The sequence below is a fragment of the Perognathus longimembris genome, chromosome 8, assembly GCF_023159225.1.
Source record: "Perognathus longimembris pacificus isolate PPM17 chromosome 8, ASM2315922v1, whole genome shotgun sequence".
NCBI lineage: Eukaryota > Metazoa > Chordata > Mammalia > Rodentia > Heteromyidae > Perognathus > Perognathus longimembris.
The window spans coordinates 703,099-725,206 of record NC_063168.1 but is presented as its reverse complement, the minus strand read 5'-3'; the positions used below and the strand labels follow the sequence as shown (position 1 = coordinate 725,206).

Below are 22,108 nucleotides of genomic sequence, written 5' to 3'. Positions count from 1 at the left end.
AACCCTTAAAAAAGGGTTAAAGGTAATGCCTGAAGCCACATATTATAGAGGGCATCGTGCAGCCTTATTTTTCCTGTCATCTGGTCCAAGGTCAGACTGCAGAATGCAGGTCATCCTGAGTCTCTCTTGAGGAAGAGGCTTAGATTTCTTCTCCGGATTAAAGTCCAGCAATAAGGCGATCACGCTTGCTACCCACCAGTGATATTAGGCCATTCTCTTGGACATAGTGGTTGTATCAGTGAAAGAACAAATTCCAGGGAAGTTCTGGCTAAATGGAAGCATGATGCTCATTGTATATCTTTGCTACAAGCAACACAAGTCTAAAACTATGATCATGTCCCACAAATTTTTGAGGAGACAGTAACACTTCAGCCCATCTAACTTTTTCATCTCTGAGAACATAAACCATATTCCCACTTCTTTTTATGAACCTGAAAAGCATCTCTAAGCAGGTCTTAATGAAAGATGGCTACCTAGTCACATAGAGATGCCATGAAATGAGCTCGCTTACTACCAGAACCCAAACTGTATTGAACATGGTTAATTACCTTGGGCCCAATGATGTTCAGGCTCCCTAAAGTTATTTAAATTTTATAGCCAACTGCTTCATAATTTAGAGTCTTCCTTAAGTGAGAGACCTCAGACCAATTCACGAAGTACTCAGGGCATACTTCATTTATGAAAGCTATGGCACTGCAAATATATAGCTATCATTGTACAGCTAGAGCACTTCAAAAGAAAGATGGCATCAAGATGCCGTGAATCCCATATTAAACTAGGCCTTGGGCCATGGAGAACATGGAAGTCAGTGTTCCTCCAGGAGGAGAATCTGAAAGTGGTTTTGCTGGGCATTCTTCCTGGGATAGGAGGTGATATTTTTTAAAGAAACTTGATGATAATTAATATGTATATCAAAAAGAAAGGGGAAACAATAAGAATGAGAACTCAGTTTCGGCAGCATAGAAATTTGGATAAAAAGATTTATTTGGTTTATTTTTTATCCCAAAGTAGAATCAGACAAGAAAGTAAAAAGGCTCTGTAGGGGGATGGAGAAGTACCAGAGGAGAGAGGCTGGGCGAGCAAAGGGAGGATGAAGGGAATGAGACTAAAGGTGGACAACGTATTTGTTTATACATGTGGAACTAGACAGTGAGTCCTGTTGAAGTTGCTTTAAGAAAGGGGGAGTAGGTAAGGGAAAAAGACAGGCAGGAAGATTGAGATGCATTGTTTACATGTATGGGCAAGAAAAAGAGCAGATTTCAGAGCTTGAGATGTAGCTCAATGTAGATTCAGAAACACTTTTGTATATTTATCTGTTCTCACTCATAATATTAAGCACATTATATGCATCATACTGTGAATGGGTATATTAGAGTAAACTAGAAATAAATGGCCACCTGTGTTTCTTTTTTTGTTTTACTTTTTTTTTTTTTTGTGGTCATGGGGCCTGAACTCTGGGTCTGGGCGCTGTCCCTGAGGTCTTTTGCTCAAGGCTAGTGCTCTACCAGTTGAACCACACCGCTACTTCCAGTTTTCTGGTAGTTAGTTGGAGATAAGTCTCACAGATTTTCCCGACAGAGTTGGCTTCAAATGGCAATCCTCATATCTCAGCCTCCTGAGAAACTAGGATTACAGGCCTGAACCACTAGTGTCCAGCTGGCTTATACTCTTTATTCTATCAGTATGAATGTTAAACTAGCTTTATGTTCCTTGAATAAACCCTACTTAGCCATTATATTTAATTCTTATATGTTGCTGGTGTTTTTGCTAGTGTTGTCATGAAGTATGTAGATCTATAGATTCCTTTCTTGTGCTATCTTTGTTTTACTGTTGAAATAATATTTCACCTTCCCTTTAAATACTAGAAGTGATTTTTCTCAGCAATTCCTGGTTCCCAAGATCATTTTTAGACGCTGCTGAGTTGCCTGCTTCTACTTAATTGTATTTGTATCTGGACTGAGAAGAGGAGGAAAGAAGGTGTGGAGAAACCAAGAGGACTAAAAAAAAAAAAAAGAAAGAAAGAAACCAAGAGGACTTACTCTTAGCCTTACCTTCTTGGGACTGTACTGCCACTAATAAGACAAGATTTTCCTCGTTAGAGTCCTGGCTTCTCTGGGCATGTATTACCAACATTCTGCCACATGTAGAAAGAGACAGGAATACTGAGACAGAGAGAAGATAGAGACAGAGGAGAGACAGAGAGACAGAGGAGAGATAAAGATGGAGTGAGACAGAAACAGAAAGAGAGGAGAGGAGAAAGAGAAAGAGGAGAAAGGAAGAAAAAAGAGCAATTCCTGCCTTTTTTCTGTTAGGAGTTTCTTTTCCTAGTCTTCACTCCAAAACAAGAGGACATCTTCTATTTTTTTCTGTCTGCACCCTGGCACCCAACTTCAAAGTTTGGGGCTACTATGAGATCAGGCTGAGATACTAAAGGGGAAAGATACAATAAATACACCACTGATTTATAGTGCTTTGAATTCATGCCTTTTTCCCCCCAAGTTCATTTACTACATTTGCTTTCTAGATTCCTTAAAAAGGAATACTTTATACTTCTGGGCACCAATGGCTCACACCTGTAATCCTAGCTACTCAGGAGGCTGAGATCTGAGGATCGTGGTTCAAAGCCAACCCAGTCAGGAAAGTCTATAAAATCCCTTTATTTCCAATTAACTACCAAAAAAAGCCAGAAGTGGAGCTATGGCTCAAGTGGTAGATCACTAACCTTGAGCACAAAAGCTCAGAGTCAGTGCCCAGACCCTGAGTTCAAGTCTCACAATGGGCACAAAAATAAAAGAGCATCTGATCCTCAGATTGATTGGGAATTAGACCTAATGATTGTTCTTGTTATGAAATGAAGGATTTGGGAAGTTTAAGAAGAAAAGTCTCACTACTAATTATCTGTCATCAAGCATGGACAATGAAACTGTAGAGTTGAACTTCGCAAATCAATTTCTTCATGTGGAAGACATAGCCAGACATTCACTCCCCTCATAGCCAGGACATTTGCCATTTGGAAAGTAACAGCAGTCATTTCCTGTACTTTTCCTGAAATTTCCTGGCAGTGAGATTCTCCCAGTAAGGTTTTAACTAAGCTGAGCCAAAAGAAGTTATCTGGAACAGAAAAAAAAAAAAAAAGATACTGTTTGTTCTTTGAAATCTTTTTCCTCTGTGGCCTTCAAATTAGTGCTTTCTGTTTATTTGTTTTCAAGTATACTCTTTTTGTTATATGAGTTCTTTCTATTGAGTATATTTTTTTCAAGATTTTGTACTACTAAATTTCTGTTGAAACAAAAACCTCTACTTTGTCATTTATTTCAAGATTATGTACATTCCCTTTATGGGCTATGGCTGTAATTGCTGATTTAAAATCTTTATCTTTCCACCTGGGTTATCTCAGTATTGGGATACTGAGATCCTGGAGACTAAGATATGAGGATCACAGTTCAAAACCAGCCCAGGCAGGAAAGTCTGTGAGAATGTTATCTCCAAATAACCCCCAGAAAACCAAAGCGGTGCTGTAACTCAAAGTGGTGGAGCACTAGCCTTGAGAGGAAAATCTCAGGGACAGCGTCCAGGCCCTGAGTTTAAGTCCCATGACTGACAAAAAGAAACCACAAAATAATTTTTACTATGTGTATGGACTGTCTCTAATCAGTGATGAATCTTTGTCTTCTTCAGCAACAGAAATTGCAAGGAAATCCAACAAAGAAAAGCAAACCACAAAAAGTCGATCCTCTCAAAGGCCACAAAGTCATTGCAAGATGTGACGAAAATGGTTTTTATTTTCCAGGTAAGGGCTTTTTTGTTTTTGTTTTGTTTTCAGTTTTGAGAAGCACATTTGCAACTGTGCTTTACCTAGACTACTGACATTGCTATATTATCCTACTTTCCAAATGATTACAGGCTTTCTCCTCATATTTAATGCAAAAAAAAGCAGCCAGCAGATGTATCTTAATCTTAGTAAAACAAGTGTTTTTTTTATCAAAACTATTATTATATATACTATATATTATTATATGCTATGTATATTATACCTCATATATTATTCACATGGAATAGTATACACTATTAGTTATATGTTATATTGTATGCTATATACACTATCTATAGTCAAGCCAAGGACCAGTGGCTCATCTTATCTTGTTCAGAAGGCTGAGATGTGAAGGTTGTAGTTTGACCCTAGCCCTGGCAGGAAAGTCTGAGACTCTTATCTCCACTTAACCAGCAAAAAAAGAAAAAAGAGACAAGCTGTAAATGGAGCAATGGAAGCTGTGACTCAACTGGTAGAGCATTAGTCTTGAACATAAAAGCTCAAGGACAGCACTCAGATCCCGAGTTCAAGCCCCAGGACCAGCACACACGCACATTCTCTCTCTCTCTCTCTCTCTCTCTCTCTCTCTCTCTCACACACACACACACACACACACACACACACACGCACACACACACATACATTTTATATATATATATATATAATTATTGTCTTCATAGAGGTTACGTATTAAAAAGGAAGACAGATAAGCAACCAAATAAGTAAATACAGATATGTAGTATTTCAGGTAGAGTGCAATAGGGAAAAATCAGGTCACAAAAGAGATGAGAATGTCAAGGTGAGAGTTGTAATTCTAAATATGCTAGTTCTGGAAGAGCTCCTGGGGAATGTGACACACAGGTAAGGACTCGGGAGCTGCGCACCGTGAGCTTATCCAAGGGAAGGGGAGTTTAAGCAGGGGACAGCAGTGCTGAGGTCGGAAGCCCGAGTGAGCTTGGCGTGCTGAAGGAAGAACAAGCAGGCTGGTCTGGCTAAACCGGAAAGGTCTGGCCAGGTGTCCTGGGGTTCGTGGTTCCTGAAGGCTTCGGCCAGGCGCAGGTCAGCAGAAAACAGAGATAGGAAAGGAACTTTGTGAGGAATGAAAGTAACACGTGTAGGGCTGGGGATATAGCTTAGTGGCAAGAGTGCCTGCCTCGGATACACGAGGCCCTAGGTTCGATTCCCCAGCACCACATATACAGAAAACGGCCAGAAGGGGCGCTGTGGCTCAAGTGGCAGAGTGCTAGCCTTGAGCGGGAAGAAGCCAGGGACAGTGCTCAGACCCTGAGTCCAAGGCCCAGGACTGGCCAAAAAAAAAAAAAAAAAGAAAAGAAAGAAAGTAACACGTGTAAAATATCTTTATTCAAGGAGAATAAATAATAAAATTAATAAACAAAAATAGAAAGTAATAAAGCACTTCAGTGAATGGCATGGGGCCGTTCGTAACAGGTCATATTAAGGAGTCTCAGGCACTGGGAAGCCACATTTAAGGCAGAGAGAAACACAGTCACACTTGGAGTCCAAAACCTGTTGCTGGGTGGAGTGGGAGGTCACTGCAATCACAGAGAGAGGCGCCTGAGACAAAGCTCGCTTGTTCTCTCTCTCTCTCTCTCTCTCTCTCTCTCTCTCTCTCTCTCTCTCTCTCTCTCTCCTTCATGTCTCTCCCTTTTCCCTACATGCATGCATACATACACATTATTTTTCTCAACTATTAGACTGTAGGTAACATCTATTATAACCATTTAACTCTTCATACATTAGTGTTTATCCCTCAAGAATAAGGGTATTCTCTTAATTGTCACAATACCAAACACTTAGGAACTTTAACATTACTATAGTATTTTCCCCTAACCTATCTATGTATTTAGACTCCGTTAATTTTCTGATAAAGGCCTTTATAGTGTTCCTTTCTTTGAGGGAAGATCTCAATCTGGAGTCAGGGACAGCATTTTGTGAGTATGTTAGTATGTGCTAGAATCATGATTTGGCCTTTTCTGTAATCCGTCATGGTAGTAACATTATTTAAGAGTGAGTTTTAGGATGGCCTTACTCAGCCTGGTTTGATTCAGCTTATGCATTCCTGGCCAGAAAGCCACCTGAGAGGTCACTCGGGCGACAGCCCATCAGTGGGCTCTGTCCACACCCTCCATCTGACCACGCGTTCATTTCAACCACATGATCACTGTGTGTGGTTAATTTTCCCCCTTCTTGTAACAAACAGTGCTGGATAGAGTTTGGCAGACACGGTTCATTTAGTTACCTCTTTTCTGGTAACTTGTTCAATGCTTTGAAATGCCCCATTGGCACAGATGACACTGGAGCCATCAGAGGCGAGTGTCCATCGCTTGGAGCCAGGTCTACACGAGAGTGAAGCTGGCCTGGTTGGTGCTGCCAACCTTGGCACCTTGGCAGCCATTTCCATGTGATCACGTTTGTTACAAGCATAGGTGTAAATTACCCGGGGACATTCCTATCTGGACTGGAAGCGACAGGTTCAGCATTAGCCTGACTTACTTTTTTTTTTTTTTTTTTTTGGCCAGTCCTGGGGCTTGGACTCTGGGCCTGAGCACTGTCCCTGGCTTCTTTTTTGCTCAAGGCTAGCACTCTGTCACTGGAGCCATAGCGTCACTTCCGGCTTTTTTCTATATATGTGGTGCTGAGGAATTGAACCCAGGACTTCATGTATAGGAGGCAAGCACTCTACCACTAGGCCATATCCCCAGCCCTAGCCTGACTTACTGACAGGTGAAAAGAAAGATACATTTCAAACCTTGATTCGATTACGTAGTGGGAACTGGAGTTTCCTTCTTGTTCAGTGGCAAGAAGCACTTTACTTCAGGAAGCTCATGGCAACTTCTTCCCTCCGCCATAGCAACAAGGTAGGATGAGAGGAAAAGGAAGAACTGAATCTCTCCACATATTACATTTAGAGTCAGAAAAGCCTAAATTTTCATTTACATGAATTCTGCCTCTTATCTGCAGTCGCCACTTGATGGAAGTCACTTGGTTGTTTAAATTCCATTTTTCCTGGTCTTTCCAAATAGGATTGAAAACTGTTAGAACCCCCGCTGAGACTTCCAGTGCGGCACTTCCCTGATCAGCGGTGTCTGGGAGGCGGGGTGGGCGCTGTGGCTGCCTTCTCAGCGGCTCAGCACCCTTAGCAAGGTCAGGTGGGCCAGTGGCTCACCCCTTTAATCCCAGCTACTCAGGAGGCTGAGAGCCGAGGGTGGAAGTGCAGAGCCCGCCTGCACTGGAAAGTCCAGGAGACTCTTACCCCTACTTAGCCACTGCAAGACAGAAATGGAGCTTGAGAAAAAAAGCTAAGGGTCAACACCTAGGCCCTGAATCAAGCCCTGGTACTGGCATAACAACAACAGAAACCCTCGCCAGCAAGGCAGAGAAAAAAACGAGAGAGAAGATGGCGGCCCGGGTGTCCGGTGGCACTCAGAGGAGATGGGCAGGTGGAAGGGATGCTGCACCTGGGACAGTTTTGAGAAGGGGGGGTTAAGTTGGGCTGCGCATGCTGGGAAATGCTTAGCGCCCGACATAAAACAATACCCAGTCCCGAGCCTACAGTTCCTGCTTGGAACAAAGACTCAGAGCTGTGCGTGCACCTTTCACCAAACAAAATGGCTTGCGCTGTCTGCTTGACTAGGTTCCCATTGCCTGACCACGAAGTATGAGCAACACTTTCACTGGGGCGTCAGCAGAAGTGGTGGCCTCTACTCACTGGGGCTGAGCAAGAGGGCAGCTCCTACCAGGAAGGTGCCTGGGCTTGCCCGGGCGTGCGTGCCTCCACTAGGGGTGAGAAGGGAAGTAGCAGAGGCTTCTCAGCCGCCCGCCCCAGCCCAGGCCTAAAACAGTTCTCAGAGGGACTTCCGAGCTGGGAACACGGCCTCACCCCTCTGGCACTGAGGCAGAAAGAGCCAGTGTGAAGGAAGCCTAACATTAGAGCGGAACTTAAGCCATACATAAGAAATGGTAGGAAATCCTGTGTCCTCTGGCTTCCCAAGGAGCCCAGTGAGAGTGGAGAGTGTGTGTGTGTGTGTGTGTGTGTGTGTGTGTGTGTGTGTGTATGTGTGTGAGATACTCAACCACATGAGCCATGCCCTCCGGCAGCTTTTGCTTTAGCTCTGCCTTAAACACGAGGTCTTGCACCGCTGCCCAGTCCGGCCTGGACTCTGACACCCCTGGTTAAGATGCCCACGCAGCTGAAATGACAGGTGCACCGCTGCCGCCCTTGGTTGAGGTAAAGCCCAGGCTGGCTCGAGCTGAGATGCTTTCCATCTCCGCCTCCCAGGTGGTGAGGATCACAGGGGCAGCCACGACTCCACCGCAAGGCCGGTTTTGAAGACACATTGTAAGATGCTACACCCACCTGTGCAGGACTTTACAAGGAAGAAAACAGAACTGCAAGAAAATGAGACCATTATAACCTACCAGAAATCTAGATCCAATGGTGTAGAGCAGAGATGAGGACACTTTTTGTGCAAAGGGAGGGAGGGAGGGAGAAGAAGGAAGGAAGGAAGGAAGGGAGAGAGGAAAGGAGGGAGGGAAAATTTGGACTCCACAGACTCTGTCACAACTTTGTGACTCAGGCAAATGACTGAAAGCTTACTAGGCAGGATTAACGCTAGACACTGCTAAATCCTCAAGGCTAAGAACTCAAGCAAGCTCCGCCACCTCGGTGAATCCTGGCCCCACAGATTCTTATCTCTAAGCGGAAGGAGGGGTTCAGGGATCGAGGGGCTGCGGGTTGTGAGGACTCCTCGCAGTGAAGAGATGGCTTTCATTTTCATAGCAGAAACTCCTCCTAGAAAGTGGCATTGGTTTTTATTAGTATCAAAAGGGCAAATAACATCATTTTATGGTAGAAAGTATGTGAATAATGTGTAAAGACTTCAAATCCAAATTAAACACCTTAGTTCAATAAGAAAAATACAGGGGCTGGGGATATGGCCTAGTGGCAAGAATGCCTGCCTCGGATACACGAGGCCCTAGGTTCGATTCCCCAGCACCACATATACAGAAAACGGCCAGAAGCGGCGCTGTGGCTCAAGTGGCAGAGTGCTAGCCTTGAGCGGGAAGAAGCCAGGGACAGTGCTCAGGCCCTGAGTCCAAGGCCCAGGACTAGCCAAAAAAGAAAAAAAAAAAAAAAAAAAAAGAAAAATACAGTGCAAAGTTGGCTTTGTATGTGTGCTGAAAAAAAAATTCCACCACATGAGCCATTTAAAACCACCGACAGTGCGCAGCGTGGACGCCAACAGCTGCGTCTCTGCCGCCTGAAAGCACACGGGCCTTGCCGAGCGAGCGCGTGAGCCAGGGGGTCCACCTCTGTCCGAGCGAGCGCGTGAGCCAGGGGGTCCACCTCTGTCTCAGTGGGAACCAGCAAGCAGCTGTCCCTGTCCAGAATGCCCAGTGCCAAAGTGTCCCAGTAACTGGGTTTAAGATGGAGAATCCTTTATTAATGCAAAGATAAACGTCAACTTAGACAAGTGACAAAAGATGTGACTTTACTTTTCCTGTTATAATTTATTATAGTAGACTGTATTGTTATATAAATTGTGTACATATATGTGTATATATATATGTGTGTGTATATATACATATATAATTGTTCTGAAGATTTAGCTCCAGATAGATGCATATACAATATCAGTGAGATTATCAAAACCTCATATAATCAAAGAAAAATCACATATGAATTCTCCTTGAGTATAAAGCTAAAAGATAAACTTCTTGTTTCTTTTTCATTTTGGTCATATATTTTACAAATCTCCATTGGATATGTTCAGCCTATTTATTTCGTGTATCCAGCACTCAGGATTAGGTCTGAAGCATGTAAGCTGCTTTGAGTGGGAGTTCCTATTTCCTTTCTATTTCACAATTTAAAAAAATCACCACCTGTTCTCTGTCTTTATGGGAAGAAATAGAGCTAAAGTAATTAAATAAGGAAAGTCGGGGGCAGTGTACAGGAGGAGGGTCTCAGGTTCTCAGAATCTGTTCCGGTGGGACTGAGGCTGGTGGTCCTGGGGACACGCTCCCTACATTCTCTGAGCTTCCTCCGGGGGGCGCCAGGCCAGAGCTCCCGCTGCACCATTCTGCATTGCTTAACCCCAGAGGCATCAGACGAAAAGCCTCGCTTCTCAGAGAAATCCAAACGGAGTGCTAGCCCTCGGCACAGGTGGTAGGATGGGGAAAGCCTGAAGGAGCGTTATTGTCTTGATATCTTCTGTCTTCTTTGACTCTCGCCAGGGGTTGTGAAGAAGTGTCTGAGCTCTAGCCACGCACTGGTGGAATTCAGGTATGGAGACACCAAGGTTGTGCCTGTCTGCTTCATCATACCTGTTGGAGGTGCCATGCCTTGCCCCCCGCTGCAGGTACTTGCGGGGGACCCCTTTTGTTCCACTCCTGGTTTGAGGTAACAGAGGATGACAGGCCTTTCTGAGCCCTGCAGGGAGATTAGGACCCCATCACCTGGCCATTTATTGGCTCATCACGGATCCCTCTGGCTGGCTGCCCTGTGGGCCCTTGTCAGTTGTCAGGGTCCTGCCAAATGAGTCCTCCCCAAACGGACCAGAGAACCAGAACCCCAGGTGTGAGACAAGGGCACGGGCTCCTCGGGGGGAGAAACATCCGCCTAGGAAGCACGAGGCCCTGCGTTCAAACACCTAGTACTACAAAAAAGAGAAAAGGGGGTGGAAAAGGAAGAAAGAATGAGAAAGGAACTAAAAACATTAAAAAAAAAACTAAAAAAGAAAAATGAGGTGTACTTTAGCATCCGCAGTTGCCAGTGTTTGGGGTTATCCTGAGCGTTGCCTTCCCGTGAGACAGGTGAACACAGCGTCTACCATGAACTGTCCTCTCCTCTACAGGTCGGGGATTACGTGTTTGCCAAAATCACGATACCTGAAGGATATGACTTCTATGTTCCTGCCATTGTCATAACACTTCCAAAACAGAATTTGCCCTCAGAAAAATTCTACACGGTTTTGAAGTGTAACAATCGGAGAGTAAGTAGACCTTTGGTTTCGAAAAAGACATTCCTGGATGGGAATACGGCCCAGTGGCAGAGTGCTTACCTCGTGTACATGAAGCCCTGGGTTCGATTCCTCAGCATCACATGTATAGAAAAAGCCAGAAGTGACGCTGTGACTCAAATGGTAGGGTGCTAGCCTTGGGCAAAAAGAAGCCAGGGACAGTGCTCAGGCCCTGAGTTCAAGGCCCAGGACTGGCAAAAAAAAAAAAAAGAAAGGAAGAAAGAAAGAAGGAAAGAAAGAACCTGCACTATCACTGTATCTTATCTGAGTACATTGGAAACTGTGTATACTGGTATTAGAACTAGGGAAGTGAAAGGGAATACCAAAATCGAGAGACACAGGATAAAAAGACAAAGGACACCAAAAGCAATACTTGCAAAACCATTTGGTGTAAACAAACTGAACAACTCATGGGGGGAGAGGGAAAGGGGGAGGGGAAGGGGGAGGGAGGGAGGAGGTAACAAACAGTACAAGAAATGTACCCAAGGCCTAACGTATGAAACTGTAACCTCTCTGTACATCACCTTGACAATAAATAAGAAAAAGAAAGGAAAAAAAAAGACATTCCCGCGGGTCGGGCAGTGGCTCCTGTCTGGGCAGTGCCTTCCCTCCCCGCACAGCCGGGAGCCCGAGGTGTGATCCCGGTGGATCTGCTCGCGAGCCCCGTGGTGCTCGCGAGCCCCGAGGCGTGATCCCGGTGGATCTGCTCGCGAGCCCCGTGGCGTGATCCCGGTGGATCTGCTCGCGAGCCCCGAGGCGTGATCCCGGTGGATCTGCTCGCGAGCCCCGTGGCGTGATCCCGGTGGATCTGCTCGCCCTGCCTCGTGAGCCCCGAGGCGTGATCCCGGTGGATCTGCTCGCCCTGCCTCGTGAGCCCCGAGGCGTGATCCCGGTGGATCTGCTCGCGAGCCCCGTGGCGTGATCCCGGGTGGATCTGCTCGCGAGCCCCGAGGCGTGATCCCGGGTGGATCTGCTCGCGAGCCCCGTGGCGTGATCCCGGTGGATCTGCTCGCCCTGCCTCGTGAGCCCCGAGGCGTGATCCCGGGTGGATCTGCTCGCGAGCCCCGAGGCGTGATCCCGGGTGGATCTGCTCGCGAGCCCCGTGGCGTGATCCCGGTGGATCTGCTCGCCCTGCCTCGTGAGCCCCGAGGCGTGATCCCGGTGGATCTGCTCGCGAGCCCCGTGGCGTGATCCCGGGTGGATCTGCTCGCCCTGCCTCGCGAGCCCCGTGGCGTGATCCCGGTGGATCTGCTTGTGAGCCCCGAGGCGTGATCCCGGTGGATCTGCTCGCGAGCCCCGTGGCGTGATCCCGGTGGATCTCGCGAGCCCCGTGGCGTGATCCCGGGTGGATCTGCTCGCCCTGCCTCGCGAGCCCCGTGGCGTGATCCCGGTGGATCTGCTTGTGAGCCCCGAGGCGTGATCCCGGTGGATCTGCTCGCGAGCCCCGTGGCGTGATCCCGGTGGATCTGCTCGCCCTGCCTCGTGAGCCCCGAGGCGTGATCCCGGGTGGATCTGCTCGCCCTGCCTCGTGAGCCCCGTGGCGTGATCCCGGTGGATCTGCTTGTGAGCCCCGAGGCGTGATCCCGGTGGATCTGCTCGCAAGCCCCGTGGCGTGATCCCGGTGGATCTGCTCGCCCTGCCTCACGAGCCCCGTGGCGTGATCCCGGTGGATCTGCTCGCGAGCCCCGTGGCGTGATCCCGGGTGGATCTGCTCGCCCTGCCTCGCGAGCCCCGTGGCGTGATCCCGGTGGATCTGCTTGTGAGCCCCGAGGCGTGATCCCGGTGGATCTGCTCGCGAGCCCCGTGGCGTGATCCCGGTGGATCTCGCGAGCCCCGTGGCGTGATCCCGGGTGGATCTGCTCGCCCTGCCTCGCGAGCCCTGTGGCGTGATCCCGGTGGATCTGCTTGTGAGCCCCGAGGCGTGATCCCGGTGGATCTGCTCGCGAGCCCCGTGGCGTGATCCCGGTGGATCTGCTCGCCCTGCCTCGTGAGCCCCGAGGCGTGATCCCGGGTGGATCTGCTCGCCCTGCCTCGTGAGCCCCGTGGCGTGATCCCGGTGGATCTGCTTGTGAGCCCCGAGGCGTGATCCCGGTGGATCTGCTCGCAAGCCCCGTGGCGTGATCCCGGTGGATCTGCTCGCCCTGCCTCGCGAGCCCCGTGGCGTGATCCCGGTGGATCTGCTCGCGAGCCCCGTGGCGTGATCCCGGGTGGATCTGCTCGCCCTGCCTCGCGAGCCCCGTGGCGTGATCCCGGTGGATCTGCTTGTGAGCCCCGAGGCGTGATCCCGGTGGATCTGCTCGCGAGCCCCGTGGCGTGATCCCGGTGGATCTCGCGAGCCCCGTGGCGTGATCCCGGGTGGATCTGCTCGCCCTGCCTCGCGAGCCCCGTGGCGTGATCCCGGTGGATCTGCTTGTGAGCCCCGAGGCGTGATCCCGGTGGATCTGCTCGCGAGCCCCGTGGCGTGATCCCGGTGGATCTGCTCGCCCTGCCTCGTGAGCCCCGAGGCGTGATCCCGGGTGGATCTGCTCGCCCTGCCTCGTGAGCCCCGTGGCGTGATCCCGGTGGATCTGCTTGTGAGCCCCGAGGCGTGATCCCGGTGGATCTGCTCGCAAGCCCCGTGGCGTGATCCCGGTGGATCTGCTCGCCCTGCCTCGTGAGCCCCGAGGCGTGATCCCGGTGGATCTGCTCGCGAGCCCCGAGGCGTGATCCCGGGTGGATCTGCTCGCCCTGCCTCGCGAGCCCCGTGGTTAGGATGCTGCTGACTGTGTGGACACCACAGCGCCTGCCCTGGCATGGCCCTGGTCTCCTCGCGCAGTCTTTTCACTCGGTGGCTTCGTATGTGACGACTGGGTGGGCTCGGTCCAAGTCCCTGCAGCACCTTCCACCCCACTCTGCGCCTTCTTCCTTCCTCTGCTTGCCCCTCTCTCCAGCTCTTGCCTGCTCTGCAGATAGGGCCACCCCTGAACTCCCCCCCCCCCCCGTCCTCCTCTGCTCCATTCCTGTGCTGGTGTGGCAGCCCCTACCCCCTCTCTGCGTTCAACCCTGCATTTCTAGCGCCGACTTCCTAATAAACAGCTCCCGTCACGAGAACCACAGACATCTCAAAGTCAAGGCGGCGAGGCAGGGTCGTCCCCGTCCTCGGGTCCCTGTACTGAGAAGGGCCGTCGCCTGGTGTCCATCTCGTTCCTCCTGGAGATGAGGGGCACAGGGGTGACGTGCGGAGAGGGACCCGGAGAGCGCAGGCTGTACTTCTGCTGCTGTTAGATTTGTTTATCGAGGCAGAACAAAGCAGGGAGAACTAGAAAGCACAAGGAGCAGCCCTTTGCCCAGGACTACTTACACCTTCTAAACTGGGGAACTCCAGTCTGGCTGTGCCTTTTTGAAGGGCCTGCCTTTTGGACTTACTGAACACTCTCTGCCCTTCATTGGTGTGTGGCCTAGGCCGGTTGCTTTCCTCTCTGAGCCCTCGTCTCAGCATGCAGAGATGGTTATCTTATCTCTGTCTGTCTGTCGTCTGTCTCTCCCTCTGTCTCCCTATCTGTGTTTAGCAGGATGATTGTGAGGCTTAGATGAAAACTTCTGCAGAAGACCTCCATGGCTGACATACCTATAATTAGTCAGGGGAGGGCGATGAAGCCTCACCGTAACGTTTGCCGTGGGCACTCCCTTCTGCCAGTGAACGGGAACAGTTTCCTGAACGCCACCACCTCTAGGATGGAGCTGCTCACTGCGCCGACGTTCCTCAAGTGCCTGTGATTTCTACTGCGTTGTTTGTCCTGACCTGTGGGGTCCTCTGTGTCTGTAGGATAGTGATTGCTGGTCAAATGCGCAGCTAATATTCTCTTCCCAGTCTGTTGCTTGTCTTTCATTATTTAGAATGAAAAAGAAAAGGCTTGTGACTATTACTATGATCATGTTTACCCAGCCTCTCCCTTGAAATTGCCCTATGGTTTTAGAAATCCTTCCTTAATTATGCAGTATGTTATTCCTTTTCTGTGTTGGGAGTTTACAAGCCGGATTCTGTCATTTTTGCCTTTGCTGTCCTCACCCTTGAGAATCCAGCATGGCCCCTGTACGCCGGACCTCCACAAGCGGGGAGCCTTGCAGCTCCCCACTACTGAGGATCCCGCCTCCGCCCCACAGTGCCCTTTCCCCCACTGCTCTCCACAGCAAACCACAGCTGCCCGAAGGCCTGTCCGGCGGGAGCTTCCTGCTGGAGCGCCGGAGTTCTCCTGCAGTCCACGTCCACACACCGGCTTCCCCACCCATCCCCACCCCTTCCAGCAGCCACCCGCACGCGCGCTCTCCTCCCACCTCCCGCCCCGCCCTGCCCCACGCCGCCTCTGGGGAAGCCCTGGTTCTCACAGTGGTTTTCGTGTTGTTGGAGTGAATGGCATTTCTCATAGAAAGCAACATTCCTTGAAGGGATCACCTAATGTGCTTGGAAAATGGACTGGCAAGTGAGACATATTGGCGAGCACAAAGCAAAGGCACACAGATAACTTTATTAACCTTACTCTGTTCCGCAGGCACTAATGAAAGTGGGTTTTGTTGTTGTTGGTGGTGGTGGTGGTGGTGGTTTGTTTTGTCAGTCATGGGCCTTGAACTCAGGGCCTGAGCCTTTCTGCTCAAGGCGGGCATTCTACCACTGTGAGCCACAGCCTCACTTCCATTTTTCTGGTGGTTAGTTGTAGATAAGCGTCTCATGGACTTTCCTGTCCAGGCTGGCTTTCAACCGCAATCTTCGGATCTCAGCCTCCTGAGTAGGATTACAAGTATGAGCCACCAGTGCCTGGCTTAATGCAAGTATTTTATAGGCAGTAAACAACTGAATCTTCAATATACTGTGAAATGCACTCAGCCCCATTTTCAGGTAAAGAGGTTGAAGCAGAAAGGTTTAGTTGTATACCTGCTTAAGACCATCTGGCTCTGTGAGCTCTAGATCACTGCCGCCAACTGAATCTGAATCTCCAGTAAAACTGGAAACGAGCATGAGGTTTTCCAGTGCAGGGGATTAGGGACTGAGGGGTTCAGGGGAAAGGTGAAGACTCTTCAGGCCAGTGACCATTTGACAGATCAAGAGGAAATGTGGTATCTTCCCATCAACTCAAGAAAATGGAGCCACCTGGAAGAGCAGAACACAGGAAGCACTGGGAGTGAATGGCGCTGCTCTGAGGAGATGTACTGTGGAAGGGAAAAAAGCAAACCACAGGGCATTTGAACCGATGCCCAGGCACGGTTCAGAGGCAGGGAGAGATCAGGAACTGACTTGAGAGCCCCAGGAGGGAGTCATCCCACGGGAAGTGGCTCCGTGGGGATCCCAGTAGCATGGTCATGGAAGAGCTTGGGGCTGATAGGGATTCTGGAAGACTAGAACAGGCTGAAGATCGGTATTCAGCAAAGGAGTGGTGATTACAGCCATACAGGAAACAGCTGGCCAGGACTGCAACAAAGATGGGAAGGAAGATGGTTAGAAGTGTGTGTGTGTGTGTGTGTGTGTGTGTGTGTGTGTGTGTGTGTGTGTGTGCGTATTCACACCGTCACATCTTATGTGAATAGACCCAGCAACAGAATTTGGAGAAACAGTAGTGGGAACAGAACAATAACTTTTATCCAGCAAATAATCATTAAGCAAAGCTCTGGATTTAACCTGCTCCCTAAGTGTCACCCTGAAAAGGATCACACCTAGTCGCTATTATAATAGTTTGAACTAGAATAAAAGTTGTTTCTGAATTGTGGGCTTTTCTGATTTAAATTAAATGAAGTTTTTTGGCCTTACAGGAATTTTGCCCCCGGAGTGCACTTATTAAGATCAGCCAAAACAAGTATGTTCTCTCTTGCTCTCATATAAAGTCACCCCCAGTTCAGGACTCTCCAAAACTGTAAGTGTACCTTGAAATATTAACTTACATCCTTCACCCTTAGTCTGCTCCTGTGGTTACTGTCCCTTCCAGAACATATCTTTGCTGTGGTTGTTGTTACGGTGTGTGTGTGTGTGTGTGTGTGTGTGTGTGTGTGTGTGTGTTGGCCTTGGGGCTTGAACTCAGGCCCTAGGTGCTATCCCTGAGCAAAAGCACTCAAGGCTAGTGCTCTACCACTTGAGTCACAGCACCACTTCCAGCTTTTTGGGTGTTAATTGGAGATAAGAATCTCATGGCCTTTCCTCCTAAGATGGCTTTGAACTGCAAACCTCAGACCTCAGCCTTATGAGTAGCTAAGATAATCAGCTCCTGGCTTATGGCATACTTTTTAACTGGAACTGGGGGTTTCAGCACCACCTCTGACATTACATGAGATGAACCACTTCCCCTAGTCCAACTGCTCACTCCCAGCCATTATTCCCATAGAGGCAGCAGTGCATTTTAGATCTTTAAGCCTATGTATGTCTCTAGATCCTTTTATTTCTCCTGGTCTACTTAGAAGTACTCTTTTGAAAAATGAGTGGTTCCGTGTCTGCAAATATCCTAGATTATCCGTGAGGACACGTGCCATTTCCTACTTTCAGGAGGTATGCTGCAGTGTTCTTGGAACAGGAGAACACAGTCATACAGATTCACTAATCCTAAAGGCCAGTGGTTTCACTGCCTTCCAATTTTTAAAACTCAAAGGCCTCCTGTTCCTCTTAAGATATAATATCAGATATATTACAGATCGAGGATCTCTAACCTGAACATCCACAATCTAATGTGCTCCAAAATCCTAAATATGCCGAGCTTCAGCATGATGCCACAAGTGGTAAGTTCCTCACCTGACCTCATGTGATAGATCACAGTCAAAATGCAGGCACACTAAAAACGTATAGTACAGAATTATCCCAGGCGATATGCACGGGGGGACACATGAAACACAAATAAGTTGTAAATTTAGACTTGGGTCATTTCTCCAAAATATCTTGTTAGGTGCTTGCCTCGTATACATGAAGCCCTGGGTTCCTCAGCACCACATATATAGAAAAAGCTGGACGTGCACTATGGCTCAAGTGGCAGAGTGCTAGCCTTGAGCAAAAAGAAGCCAGGGACAGTGCTCAGGCCCTGAGTTCAAGCCCCAGGACTGGCCAAAAAACAAAACAAAAAATCCAAAATCAGAAACAATTCTGGACACTTAATGTGTATTCAATCAAATCTGTAGCCAGCAACAATTAGTAGGGACCTAATTAATGCTGTTTTGATACGCTACTGACTGGGAAGAAAAGTCACCTCGTGGGTCATTTCCAGCACGCTCGTGGACGTTTCCCACCGGCAGGGAGTCGGGATTGTGCCAGACTTTGAAGTCAGGCCCCACTTTACCACGTGGACCCCACCTTGCCACGTGAACCCCACCTTACCACGTGAACCTGAGATAAGCAGGCCCTGTGAGCAGACCCAGGACAAGCCCATTAGGGCCCAGTCGGTCTAGAACTCTAACCGCTGGGAATGCTTAACTCTGACGCCCCCAGAATGCCTCGAGCCCTGAGCCAATCAGATTTGTACCCGTGTCCTAATCTTGCTTGCTTGAACCCCTGATGGCTGTAACCTTGTTTTTTTGCCTTTATAAGCCCTGTGCAATCGCAGCTCGGGGCTTCCTCCTAACCTCCGCCGTGTGGGTGGGTAGGACGAGGCCCGAGGTATTCAGCTCGCCTGAATAAAGCCTGGCCTTGCTTTTGCGTTTCGGAACGTCTGAGTCTCGGTGGCCTTCCTGGGGGTCTTCTCGCCACTTGGCACAACAGTTATATGTGACACTTGTAAAATCATTCCTAAATTGGGAGGGAGTGACTAAAGTGGGGTTTCTTTTAGTGTTTTTCTTTTTTAATTTTAAAATTAAATTCTACTATTATAATGATGATGTGGGTTACAGTTACACATTTTTCTTTTTCTGGTACTGGGACTTGAACTCCCAGCACTGAGCATTCACTCAAGTAATACTCTACCACACGAGCTGCCACTCCATTTCTGGCGTTCTTCTTGGTTAATTGGAGATCAGAGTCTCATGGACTTTTCTGCTGGGTCTGGCTTCATTCCTCAATCCTCAGATCCCAGCCTCCTGAGTAGCTAGGATGACAGGCGTGAGCCACCAGCACTCAGCAAGTTGGATTTTGACCCTAGACAAGTGTGAAGTGGGTATTTTGTGAGACTTCTGAGAAATGGAGCCAGTCCCTTCTGAAGAGCCCAGGAAGACACAGAGGTAACTGGTAACAGTTTGATATAACAGTTTCTACTCATCTTTGCATATTCATAACTTTAATAGTAAGCATGCAAATAGAATATGCATTCTGCTTGTACCATTTTTCCCACTTAACAATGCATGGTTTGCTCCTTTCTGTCACTCTTGTTTCATTATTGCCTACTTAGAATCTCATAACTTCCTATGTGACCATAAAGTTGATGGCCTCCTCCTCCTCCTCCTCCTCCTCCTCCTCCTCCTCCTCCTCCTCCTCCTCCTCCTCCTCCTCCTCCTCCCCTCCCCTCCCCCTCCTCCCCCTCCTCCCCCTCCCCCTCCCCCTCCTCCCTTCCAAAGTTGCTACAGGCAGGTGGATAGGGTCTCGCACTGCCTTAGTGTTTGAGCACTTTCAGTCTGTCGAAAAAACTCTCCATTGTGGCCTTGAGAATTTGGTTTGAGATCTCACAGAGGGAGCTTCGGGAAGGTAACTTTGAAGAGTGATTTCACAGTGTGTCTAAGCCCCTGGCACCACAGAACTCCGATAACCACTAAGCCACCGCCTCCCCTTTAAGGTAGTTTGTCTGTGGCCACTTTGTTACTGTTATTGCTCAGGACAATATTTTTTAATCTTCCAAGACTTTCACAATCTTTGAAAATAATATGTGGTGAACTTCAGTCCATTGGAGGAGGATTTAAATGCTGGAATTTTCTATTTGGAAATAACTGAAATTCTTTCCTGAGTTTTATTATCTTTTTCCTGACATTTCCCAGAAGGATCTGAAACAGCACAGAGATCTAAAGTTATTCAGGGAGAACAAAACTTCAAAAATCATTGAGAGTGAAGGCTGTGAGGTCAAGGTGGCTAGTATAGATATGGGAACAAAAATGAGGTTTAACAGCAAGCAGCTGGTTCCCCTAACTTACCCTGACAGCTCTGATAAAGGTGAGACCCCCCCCCGCCCCCAAACAGCCATGGGGGTTAGCTGGTCAAGGTGTCCCCGGAATGCTGCCTTTGAAGGATGGCACTTATGAATAAGTAAGTTTTGCTCATTTTCTAAACGGTATATGGCTCTATGACTTCATAGTCATGCCTAAGTTTTTTCAGTCAAGTGTAATTGAAGGTCAACTCACTATGGGAATTTCTGGAAGTGTTCATCATGTTACATGGTCAATCAAGTCATTAGGAAACCAGGGCTAGGGCAGGTCTCTGGTAGGCTCTGGTTCAGGGCTGAAATGGGCTGTGGGGAGGACAAACTTGGCCCCTCAAAGTGGACACAGTCAATGCTGGGGCATGTCCAGGAACGTTCCAGACTGGAGTTATTTCTTCACTGACATAGGCAGGACCACATCCATGTAGCTAGATTTTACCTGGCCCCCAGACACCAAGGCTTGTTGCAGGGAACTGAGTGCACTTAAGCTCAGCCTAAAGTATCCATACCCCAGGACAGTGGACAGAAAGCCAAGAAATGACCACGGAGCTGGCTTGGCCATCTCTGGGGACATCAAAGCCATCAAACCCAGGGCACCTCTGATCTCTCTTTCTGTCTCTCTCCTATCTAGGGAGACTGAGGAGGCAAGGAGATATACTTTGTGTACAATGAAAGAGGTTAACACTGAAGATTTAAAAGATGTAAGATTGGAGAGCCTTAAAAAGAAGAGGAGGAAGCCTGCCAAGAGGCCACCGGCGCAGGGGCCAGCGACCTCGGACTCCGACAACTCTTCCCATGACAGCAGGTCCCAGGAGTCTCGCCCCAGGACGCGCCCCAAGCCAAGGGTGGGGAACGGGGGCAACACAGTGCACCCCTAGAGCACCCTGAAATCCCTTTCAAGAACAGTGAAGGTAAGCCGGGAGCCAGAGCTCACACCTGCAATCCCAACTACTCGGGAGGCTGAGATCTGAGGACCATGGCTCAAAGCCAGCCCGGGGAAAATAGTCCAAGAGAGTCTTATCACCCATTAGCCAGCAAAAATCTGGGAGGAGAACTATGGCTCCAGTGGTAGAGCACCAGCCTTGAGCATAAAAACTGAAAGATAGTGCCCAAGCCCTATTAGATAGACCCAAGCCCTAATAGATAGACCCAAGATCTAATAGATAGACCCAAGCCCTAATAGACCCAAGCCCTAATAGATAGACCCAAGCCCTAATAGATAAACCCAAGCCCTAATAGATAGACCCAAGATCTAATAGATAGACCCAAGCCCTAATAGATAGACCCAAGCCGTAATAGATAGACCCAAGCCCTAATAGATAGACCCAAGATCTAATAGATAGACCCAAGCCCTAATAGACCCAAGCCCTAATAGATAGACCCAAGCCCTAATAGATAAACCCAAGCCCTAATAGATAGACCCAAGCCCTAATAGATAGACCCAAGCCCTAATAGATAGACCCAAGCCCTAATAGATAGACCCAAGATCTAATAGATAGACCCAAGCCCTATTAGATAAACCCAAGCCCTAATAGATAGACCCAAGCCCTAATAGATAGACCCAAGCCCTAATAGACCCAAGCCCTAATAGATAGACCCAAGCCCTAATAGATAGACCCAAGATCTAATAGATAGACCCAAGCCCTAATAGATAGACCCAAGCCCTAATAGATAGACCCAAGCCCTAATAGATAGACCCAAGATCTAATAGATAGACCCAAGCCCTATTAGATAAACCCAAGCCCTAATAGATAGACCCAAGCCCTAATAGATAGACCCAAGCCCTAATAGATAGACCCAAGATCTAATAGATAGACCCAAGCCCTAATAGATAGACCCAAGCCCTAATAGATAGACCCAAGCCCTAATAGATAGACCCAAGATCTAATAGATAGACCCAAGCCGTAATAGATAGACCCAAGCCCTAATAGATAGACCCAAGATCTAATAGATAGACCCAAGCCCTAATAGATAGACCCAAGCCGTAATAGATAGACCCAAGCCCTAATAGATAGACCCAAGCCCTAGTACTAGCACAACAAAAAAGAAAACCAAACAAAAAAGAAAAAACGGTAAAAGAGATCGTTCCCCAGTTTCCAGGTTAGTGTAGGACCCAGCGCAGTGAAAGCTAACTCACTGAAGTGATGCTAACGTCTGCTCCCCAGAGAAGGCCCCCAGCCTGAGGACTGAGG

General features: G+C 48.4%; 1 protein-coding gene across 1 annotated transcript in view; it reads left to right on the top strand.

The window, feature by feature from the left end:
• Positions 1-20,884, top strand: part of Vwa3b (von Willebrand factor A domain containing 3B) — a 125,888-nt gene extending 105,004 nt beyond the window's left edge. The window contains exons 22-26 of the mRNA XM_048353494.1: positions 3,679-3,790; positions 10,067-10,191; positions 10,687-10,824; positions 16,633-16,733; positions 20,548-20,884. Coding sequence (XP_048209451.1) covers positions 3,679-3,790; positions 10,067-10,191; positions 10,687-10,824; positions 16,633-16,733; positions 20,548-20,794 — 723 coding nt within the window. The 3' untranslated portion in view covers positions 20,795-20,884. The remainder of the gene's footprint in view (positions 1-3,678; positions 3,791-10,066; positions 10,192-10,686; positions 10,825-16,632; positions 16,734-20,547) is intronic.
• Positions 20,885-22,108: the final 1,224 nt, after the last annotated feature.